Source organism: Peromyscus eremicus, chromosome 1, assembly GCF_949786415.1.
Source record: "Peromyscus eremicus chromosome 1, PerEre_H2_v1, whole genome shotgun sequence".
Taxonomy (NCBI): domain Eukaryota; kingdom Metazoa; phylum Chordata; class Mammalia; order Rodentia; family Cricetidae; genus Peromyscus; species Peromyscus eremicus.
The window spans coordinates 95,776,242-95,787,118 of NC_081416.1; the positions used below are offsets into that span (position 1 = coordinate 95,776,242).

General features: G+C 37.6%; 2 protein-coding genes across 2 annotated transcripts; both read right to left on the reverse strand.

The window, feature by feature from the left end:
* Positions 1-740: 740 nt before the first annotated feature.
* Positions 741-1,706, reverse strand: LOC131910082 (putative olfactory receptor 56B2). Its single transcript, XM_059262184.1, has one exon. The coding sequence runs from the start codon at positions 1,704-1,706 to the stop codon at positions 741-743; it is 966 nt and encodes a 321-aa protein (XP_059118167.1).
* Positions 1,707-7,677: 5,971 nt separating this feature from the next.
* On the reverse strand, positions 7,678-8,637 carry LOC131910187 (putative olfactory receptor 56B2). The gene has a single exon (XM_059262217.1). It carries the CDS (start codon positions 8,635-8,637, stop codon positions 7,678-7,680), a length of 960 nt encoding a protein of 319 aa, XP_059118200.1.
* Between the last annotated feature and the right edge of the window lie 2,240 nt (positions 8,638-10,877).

A 10,877-nucleotide genomic window follows, 5' to 3' on the forward strand; every position in this document is an offset into this window, starting at 1 on the left:
TTCACATTCCAACAATAGTATGAAAGGATCCCCATGTCCATGAAAAAGAAAATACTGTCTGACTTCTTGTATGTTTATGAGTGCCTATCTTAGAAGCTGTATTTGGTAAGCTGTTGTGGTTTTATTGGATTGTGCCTACTGTTTAGTAACTAATGGTGGGGAACATTTTATCAGTTGTTTTTTGGGGGTAATTACATATCTTTTTAGGGAAATCTATATTCAAGACACTTTTCTCAGTAAAAAAAAGATGTGCTACCTGGAAAACACACACACACACACACACACACACACACACACACACACACACACACACACACACGCACGCAGCAAATGGTAGAAATAACTCATGTCCAACCCCCCAATTGAATTAAATAAAGAGATGAACTTTCCAATTTAAAAGGGTAATTGGCAAAGATCTCTGCCAATGTATTCAAAATTATCTGGGTATTCTAGCCAGGAACACAGACAAATTATTGATATGTGTATCTTTCAAGTCCTTCCTTTGGATTCTTGAACAAAGATAGCATCATTATGTTACTCTTTGTACTGAAGATTTTCAGCATCTAGAGACTTCAAGTAATATTGTGATTTTTGTTGTTGTTATTGTTGTTCTGAATTTAGTTGGTTCCTGATGTTAAATCAAACCTCCTATTGTGTCCATAGTATTTACCTTTTTAACACTTACCATCATTGGAGAATATAAAGGGTAGTTGTGCAGAAAGTTAAAAAGGAGTATTTTCTCACTCATAGTTACTGTTCAGTTCCAGGCCAATCACTCTGTATAAGCCATGCCTGAGTTCTTTGTTCTTGAGTGCATAAACCATGGGATTCAGAGCAGGGGGAATAACATTGTGCAGCACGTTCAGCAGAACCGGGATGAGGGGAATTTTCATTCCTGCACTGTGAGTGATGGAAAGGACAACAATGACAGTGTAGAAGAAAAGGATTAGGATGAGGTGAGAAGTACAGGTACTTAAGGCCTTGGATGCAGCTTCTGCAGAGTTCAGCTTCAGCACAGACCGAAGAATCAAAGCATATGAAATCATAATCAAACCCAGGTCACCTCCCATGATTGCCCAAGCCAGGACCAGCTGGTTGATGCTGTTGATTTTCCTGTCATCACAGGACAGGCTAGTGACTCCCAAGTTAGAGCACAGGCAGTGATCGATTTGATTCTGGGAACAGTAATTTCTCTGAGCAGCCAACACAGGAACTGACATGGGAGTCCCACAGTTTCTGATTACCATAAACAAAGTTGCTTTGACCACAAAAGATTCAGTGACTATTGAAGGGTATCTCAGTGGTCTGCAAATCGCTACATACCTATCTATAGCCATGCAGACAAAGATACCTGACTCCATGGCAACAAAGCAATGGATGGCGTACATCTGAGCAAAGCACTCTGGGAGGCTGATAGTCTTAGCATTGAACCATAAGATGGCTAAAATCTTAGGCATGATGGTGGTCGCCAAGCCCATGTCTACTATAGCAAGGATGCCCAGGAAATGGTACATAGGCTGGTGTAGTGACACTTCCTGGTAGATTATGGTAATAATAAGTATGTTGGCAATGAGAGCCAAGACATAGAGCAGGGCCAATGGCAGGGAAAGCCAGTGCTGCCAGCTGTGGATGCCTGGAAATCCCATCAAAATAAACTCTGACACTTGGAATCTAGAGCTGTTGGAATTGGTCAGATCCTGGAACATCTCTTGCTAAAAGGGAAAAGGTTAATGTTAGTTTAGATTAGCAATGTAATATCAGAAAGGAGTTTAACACAGATCTTTATATTTAGGAGGATCTGGCAACTTCATTATTCTCATCCTTCCACTTTTATTAGTCAGACACTTGGTTTAGTCAGATATGTTATGAAATAAATTCATCTCTGTAAGGTGGAACATTCTCTTTGTTAACTCAACAAGTCATCCTTCAAATTCCATAATAAAGACTGTATTTATGCTATCTTAATACAGACACACGGGATATTACAGATAATCAGAACCTTGCTCACCATCACCCTTATAGAGGCCATACAAGCAATAAAGATAACAGGAATGTGATATCACATCCCTATTTTTTAATCCAGTTTTGCTAATGTGCTAATTGGTTCCTTAAGCTAATGCATTTGGGATGAAAGTCTTTGATTCACAGAGACTTCTTGCATATGAAATTACATTATGATATATATATGCATACTTTATTCATATAGTTAATTTAGAATGAGATTATGTATATTTTAAAATGTAAAACGATTAAATTATGCTGAGACAATGGATTAGACCTATTTATACTAAGGAAACTGATTTAGAAAAACATTAAAGTCCTCTCTAAAGCTAGATATACACTTAAAAAGTAGTATAATTTGAAGGCCTGTGATGTCTAAGTTCTGTTGATTGTTTATAAGTAGCTTACCCTATCTGTAACAATTATTTTGGTTCTTGGAACAGTTCATGCAACACACTATAATTTATGGAACACAATTGAAAAACATGTATAAAAATGTCTTTGTTTCAGAACATACATATGTATGTGTGTGTGTGTGTGTTTATATACATACATAATTTAGAAATGTGGGTGCAGCTGTAGCCATCCTGGTGTAACATAATCCTACTGGGAATCTCACACTGAAGTACCAATATTAAATTCAACCCTCTATCCTTTAGGAAAGCTCACCTTCATCCTTGTCAGATCTAATGTGAATGAGCCTGTAGCATTTGTTAAAATTCCTCTTTAGACTAAACTTCCAGACATCACAAGAGCCTACTTAGTGGGTAGAGTGATGGGAAAATTTGATGTATCAGATTTCCCCCTGTTCACTTTTCCTACCTCTTCCCCCATTTTTCACTGGAGTGTCATTAGACACGGCTCGAGGTAACTTTTTCTGCTACAAGGAAAATAATACAAGACAAGCTTGCTTATAAGGGTGGTCTCTGAGACCTTTTCCTCAGTCATGAGGCCCCGGGTGGATCTCTGGGAGTCCAATTAGCGAGAATGAGGAGGGTTTATATGAGCGAGAATTGTTGAGACCAAGGTTGGATAAAGCACAGAGACAAATAGCCAAACGAACAGAAACATGAAATATGAACCAATGGCTGAGGGGTCACCAACTGGATCAGGCCCTCTGAGTGGGTGAGACAGTTGATTGGCCTGATCTGTTTGGGAGGCATCCAGGCAGTGGCACCTGGTCCTGTGCTCATTTCATGAGTCGGCTGTTTGAAACCTGGGGCCTATGCAGGGTCCCTTGGCTCGGCCTGGGAGGAGGGGACTGGACCTACCTGGACTGAGTCCACCAGGTTGATCTCAGTCTGTGGGGAAGGCTTTGCCCTGGAGGAGATTGGAATGGGGGGCGGGCTGGGGGGAAGGTGAGGGGGGCGGGAGAGGGGAGAACAAGGGAATCTGTGGCTGATATGTAGAACTGAATTGTATTGCAAAATAAAAATTAAAAAAAAAAACCTTAGAACTGTACAGGATTTGGTAGAAATGCTGAGTGCATCATAATCTGGAGACAATGATGATTAATTTCACAGAGGAAAAGACCAATGGCCTTATACCTGAGTCTTGGCTGGTCTTTGCTAGCCCCATTCTCTTAGGTTACTTATTTCCTACTTGCTATTTTAAAGTTTATGTTCCAGCAACCCTCTGTTTTCTGAGGTGTTCTCACCCCTACCACCCCATCAAATCTGCCTACAGATTTACCTTCCTCAGCAAAACTCATCTCTTTTCTTTGAGAAGATAAGTATCTACCATTAAAGGTTTCTATAAAATAGAAAAATGATAAGCCTGAGGTAAGAATATATTTATTATGGGAATCCACCTGCTTTGCCATTTTAATATCACAGGAGTATGAAAATCCGTTACTGTACTCAAACATCCATTAAATAACACAACTTTTAATGGACATATTTAATTCATATTTATATTTTCAGAATCAAACAAGGTATTATAGTCCACTGATGTCAACAAAAGCTAACAAATGATTAATGAACTGAGAAATCAACAAAGGAAAGAAATATAATAAAAATTTAAAGACTATTAAATTGTTGTCCATATATAATTTCATTGAAAACATGAGGATCTCTACTAGCAGACATAAAAAAATTTTAAGTATACTTTATAAATAGGAATAAATAAAAATTTCAAGAAATTTTCTGTTGTAAAATAGAGAAATTGTGAGGAAGTCCTATAGTGGTAGAAAAAAAAAAACAAGAGAAACAAATATTTTGTTCTGTGCAACCCCATCAGTTCTTTAAAATCTAATAGAAGGACTGGTGAGATGACTCAGCAGATAGGAAAGGCACTTGCCCAGGAACAAGCCCAGCAACCTGGGTTTGATCCCTAGGACTCCCATGGTTAAAGGGGAAAAAAAACCAACCAAATAGAGTAATTACATCTACCACTTCTCAGTCCTAGAGCTAAGACCAAGTATGAGATAATTAATGCTGGTTCTGTCAAATTGATTTATCTCTATGTTTAACACAGTTTCCCACAAACAAAATAATAGGACATGCTGAAAACGCCTTCCTCAATCTGTTAACCCACAATGTAAAATAAAATAATGGAGAACCTAATTAATTCAGTCTGTGAGCTGATTCTGAGTCCCTGCTGGTATCCACTTTGTTAATAATCCACAGTCTGCACACAGTTGTACAATTTGCACGTAGACAAAGAAATTAACGCTGATTATCTACATAAAAAGTCTTTCCTTTTACTTAAGAATTGTCACCACATTCCTTCTGTCAGGCTTATGGATTTTTATTTCATGAATGTACCACTACAGAAGCATCTGTTCTCATTGGTTTGTATTCAACATTACATTTAATTTTTTTTCTTTCCAAAAAATTCATTAAGAAAACCAAGAACTCGGAGCTAGAGAGATAGCTCAGTGGCTAAGAGCACTGACAGCTCTCCTAGAGAACATGGGTTTGATCTCCAGCACCCACATGACTCACAACCGTCTGAAACTCCAGTTCCAGGAGATTTAATGCCCTCTTCTGGCCTCCACAGGCACTGCATGCACATGGTGCATAGACATACATGTAGGCATACATGTAACCTACACAAAACAAAATAATAAAGTGAAAAAGCAAAGCTTTTAAAAAGAAAACTAAAAATGTGTATGTCTACACATAGACAAATACTTATACAAACACATGTACTTATAACTGATTGCTATGCAACTAGGACACACTTTGAAATTTACTTGAATAGTTAAAATAGTTACTATTTCGTATAGAAAGCATTTGTACTAAAAATAAGCTTATTATCAGAATGAATACATTTTGTAGCCAAGAAATACAATCAACTTTTATTATGTCACCTGCCCATCATTTTTTCTTTCTTTTCTCTACAATGTAACAGAGCAAGAATATTAGCAGCTAACACTGTAAATAACTTTAACTTTAAACCTAATTTTTAGTTATGGAAATGAAAGAATCTGCATAATAAAACAGTATAACAGATCTGCTTCTTGCCTATAAAACTGTCACAAGATGGGCTGGAGAGATGGCTCAGTGGTTAAGAGTGCTTGTTGCTCCTGCACAGAATCCTGGGTTGGTTTCTAGCATCCTCACAACGGCTCCTAGCCATCCACAACTCCAGTTCCAGGGTATCCTGGCACATACATGGTACACTAACATATATATGTATACAAAGCACTCATACACATAACATGAAATAAATAAATTTAAAATTTTTAATTGCCCCAAAGAAAGGGATCTTTATTTCTTTCTCCTTCACAAAGTATAAACAGATAGACTTTTAAGTTTTCATAAGACAGTGACAAATAGGAAAACTGGGGGGAATGTGAATACCCTTAAGCTGGGAAGGGGAATTATATACTGGAAAGGCAATGTGCTATATTCTGAAGTGATTATTACTTAACATGTAAGATAACTGTCCTGTTTATTTCTATTGTGTTTCCCTTATAGTTACAGATATAAATTAATAAGTAGTATGGGGTTTAATGATATACAAGTAATTTTAGTCTTTTCAATATGATTTCAAATCTTTGAATAAAAGATGCATTATAATAACAAATAACAGAGTGTTAACTATGAAATGATTTATACATTTTCAACACATATAAAAGGTTTTCAATACTAGATTACTTTTCTGAAAGAAAAAAGTCATTACTCTGTGTGTAAGAAGATCTATTGATGCAATAGGTTTAAACATAAATATCATCACTTATAAAGAGATAACTTTGCAGGGATCTACTGTTTATCCTTACCCCAAGCCCCACAGATGGTCAGTTTCTATCCTTACTTGCCTGCCCCAAAACTTGAAAAACATCTTCTCTCAACATGGTAGTGGGTTTATCTGGACTACTTAGACATCTAAAGTATTTTTTGAAACATGATAACTACTTCCCTTTGGACCTGAGGAAAGTTAACTATATTCTCTTTCTGAAAAGCAGTGAAGGCAAGTGAGAAGCAACAGCACTCTGAAAATATAAGGAACTCATTTCCAGCTGCTTCTTCCTGCCCTGTGATAATGTAACATGACTGGTGCCATTTCCAGTGATTCCATTAGGTCATGGAAAACATCAATATTTATATTCCCTATGAAAGGCTACACTGAATTATCATCTTAGAAATTAGGAAACACACATTGCACAAGAAAAAGCAAATTAATGTCTTTTAGCTGAATGATTGAAATCTAATCTATAGTTCTTGGAATGAATGCTCCAACCAATTAGTATTTGCTCAAAGCCTCTCTCCATGTGTCTACTCCTAACAACAAAAGCATGTTGGCACTCTCTCCCCTCCCACCTTACCCTGTGTAATGCCTACTTCCAGGATATGAAAACAGTGAGCTGAGTGCCGCCTGGTCCAAGAAAAAGGTCTTGGTCAAAAACCATCTGATGCTGCTATATATGTGTATGTGCATCCCTTAACATCTCAGTCCCTTGATAGTTACACATTTGAACTGACTCAGCCTTAAAGGGAAAATCCAATGTTATATTTACAAACTTTAGAGTTAAAAGTGCTTGTATGAGGATCAACACACCCTGCATAGAAGGAGTAAGAGTGGGGGATTTCCATTCTTACTACATCTATGATGCTCATAAACAACTGAATATTTTCATATTCATATATCAATCAGTACACATGCATGTGTGTGACTGTGTATACACATGAGAAAGGCAAAGAATCTGAATTAAAAGCCATAATTAATATCATTTCACAGATGTTCTTTCTGCCAAGGGGACATAATTTTTTAATATACATAAAAGTGTCTCAGACTCATACACAATTACATTTTCCTTTATTCATAAATGGTTTCACATGTCCATTTTAATTAATTTTATTGTATTTAGTAATGTCCAAGCCAGGTTAATGACTTTGAGAAAAGTATTAGATAACATGACTTGTGGTTTTTCAAGAAATTTATTTTCATTGAATGTGAAGGCCCATGCCTTTAATCTCAATACTCAAAAACGAAAGTGAGCAGACCCCTCAGAGTTTGTGGCTAGCCTGGTCTATACAGAAAGTTCTAGTCTAGCCAGGATCACAAAGGTAAGACCTTGTTTCAAAAGTAATTATTTTAAGTGACATGGAAGATAAATATTAAAATGCTATACAGATTTTTCAAGGATATTGCATATTATGCCCTTAAGATTAATTAGTACATCAGACATCCAGTTTTGAGAAAGTAAAGATGATGTGTGTTTTCTCATTTTTAGTCTCCTTTGACATCTAGCCTAAGCACCTTGTATAAGCCTTGTTTTAGTTCTTTGTTTTTAAGTGCATAGACCATGGGGTTCAGAGCAGGGGGAATAACATTGTGCAGCACGTTCAGCAGAACCGGGATGACAGGAACTGACATTTTTGCACTATGAGTGATGGACATGACAATGATGACAGTGTAGAAGAAAAGGATTAGGATGAGGTGAGAGGTACAGGTACTTAAGGCCTTGGATGCAGCTTCTGCAGAGTTCAGCTTCAGCACAGACCGAAGAATCAAAGCATATGAAATCATAATCAAACCCAGATCACTGCCCATGATTGCCCAAGCCAGGACCAGCTGGTTGATGCTGTTGATTTTCCTGTCATCACAAGATAAGCTAGTAACCCCCAGGTTAGTACAAAAACAGTGATTGATTTGATTCTGGGAACAGTAATTTCTCTGAGCAGCCAACACAGGAACTGACATGGGAGCCACACAGTTTCTGAGGGCCATAAACAAAGTTGCTTTGACCACAAAAGATTCAGTGACTATTGAAGGGTATCTCAGTGGTCTGCAAATCGCTACATATCTATCTATAGCCATGCAGACAAAGATACCTGACTCCATGGCAACAAAAAAGTGGATGGCGTACATCTGAGCAAAACATTCATTGAAACTGATAGTCTTAGCATTGAACCATAAGATGGCTAAAATCTTGGGCATGATAGTAGTTGCCAGGCCCATGTCCACGACAGCCAGGATGCCCAGGAAATGGTACATAGGCTGGTGTAGTGATGCCTCTTGGTAAATGACAGTCACGATAAGTGTGTTGGCAATGAGAGCCAAGACATAGAGCAGAGCCAGGGGGAGGGAGAGCCAGTGCTGCCAGCTGTGGATGCCTGGAAATCCCATCAGAATGAACTCAGATACCTGGAACCTAGAGCTGTTGAAATCTCTGAGGATCTGGAACATCTCTTGCTAATAATGAAAAGTGCCGCCGTACTATTCCTGGTTATCTGTGTGACAGTGTTGGATGCAGACTTACCCAGGGTATGATACTGAAGGATGATTTTGCGTCTTCATCTTTCCATTCTGTTGTCACTGACACTTATTATTCTTATGATGCAAGAACTCTTGTAGGTGGTACATTATGTTTTTAATTCGTCAAATAACCAAAAATTCTATGGATCCTTTTTTCCCTCTATTTCCTAATTGAGAAACAGAAAATTAGAAGAAACCAGAATTTTGTTTATGATCTTTCATGTGGTAGGTCTTGACTCTGTGCATGGTGGAAATAACCAGATATCACAGTGTGATGGCTGTATTTAAGTTGGCTAATGGTTTCTTTGGAAACCTAAAATATAGACCCCAATGGAAACTTTTATGTATAAATTTCTCTTTGCTACAATCTTAAATTGCAGTGTATTTTAGAGCAGAAATATTTCGACTTACATGTATGAGAAACTTTTATTAATAGTATGTACATATGGGCATATGATTAATCAAATACATATTTATCTCATAATAGGAAATAAGCTAGAGTGTGGAATGTGGATCTAATAGTTAATTTTTGTTTGTTTTTATTTTTCTTTTGTTTGCTGTGTTTTGCATTTAGTGTTTCCTACATGCTGGATACTCTGCCACTAATTTGTGTCCAAAACAGTTAACCATTAATATATTTATTGTTATGTGATGTACATTCACAAATTAACATGCATACATTTATGTGAAACTAGATGCAGCATTATAACTAGATGAATGCACTCGTGTGAGCAGGAAGTACACCAGCTTCCCCACACTCCTTGACAGCCTCTTTTCTCTTTCCTCCTTGCTAAAGAAGCCAAGATTGTTGTAATCAACTTTGCCTTTTTATACAAGGACCATTTTTTAAAAAATTTATAAAATAAATTAAACAGAATTATATACTTACTTTTTTTTGTTTTTTTTTGTTTTGTTTTGTTTTGTTTTTCAAGACAGGGTTTCTCTGTGTAGCTTTGCGCCTTTCCTGGAACTCGCTTTGGAGACCAGGCTGGCCTCGAACTCACAGAGATCCGCCTGCCTCTGCCTCCCAAATGCTGGGATTAAAGGCGTGCGCCACCACCGCCCGGCCTATACTTACTTTTTTAGCTTGAAAATTGTCACAAATTATTTTTTAAAGATCATTACTTATCACTGCCTCCCCCTCAAAAAAATAACAGTCAACATTTTTTTTATTTTTTTGGAGAGAGAGTGTCATTATTTAGCCTGACTGTACTGGAACTCACTAGGTAAACCAGGTAGGCCTTGAACTCACAGAGATCCATTTGCCTCTGCCTCCTGAGTGCTAGATTAAGGGCATGCGCCACCACACCCAGGAACAGGCAACTCTCAATGCGTTTGTTCATGCATCACAACCAACTTGGAAGATCAGGGAATCCATGAACACATGTGAGTTGAGAATATGAAATGGACTGGAGGGATAGTTCAGCCATTAAAGGCTAGGCTCACAACCAAAACTGTAAGAGAATATGAAATATATCTCCAAGGTGGCTTATTCTGTATCCTTAAGTTTATTTCCCACATGTGAGATAAATGCCATTTATATTCCCCATGTTTTCCTTATTGGTATAGTTCTAATGACTATTATTGGTTTACTTGTTACATCTCCAATATATTTTCAAACATCTCTTTCAAGGATTCAGTCTTATAATGACTGGCATAGCCGTGTCCACTGGAAAAGGTGAGAGTCATGAAGCCAGAACAGCTGTGGAACACAGTTTAAGCAGAGCTGAGCTGAGTGTTACCATCACTGTCACACTGTCTCCCACTTTCAGTTTTGGTCTCTGTGTGTTGCATGTTTGGATGATGGGCTTTCTACATCATAATTCATTTAATGCCTTTCCCTGAGAAAATTATGACTGAGTCTCTTTAGGAAAGTCCTAAACTTATTACCCCTCCCTTAGGGAGATCATTTTATCTGGCCCTATTCAGAAATCTTCCATATGTCCTGGATATTGAGATAAGCACAAGAACACTAAAAACTCTTTTATGATTCCATGACTCTAGGATCTTCTTGGTACACCTACCTCTAAGAGAACTCAAACAGAGCAATTAAAATAATATCAACTTAAAGGAGACTGATGAGCTCCAACTGACCAGGAAATTTGGCAACAGATCACAGGTCTCCTCTTATATTACCTTCAGAGTTTGCTGAAAAGTAACATACTAAATAG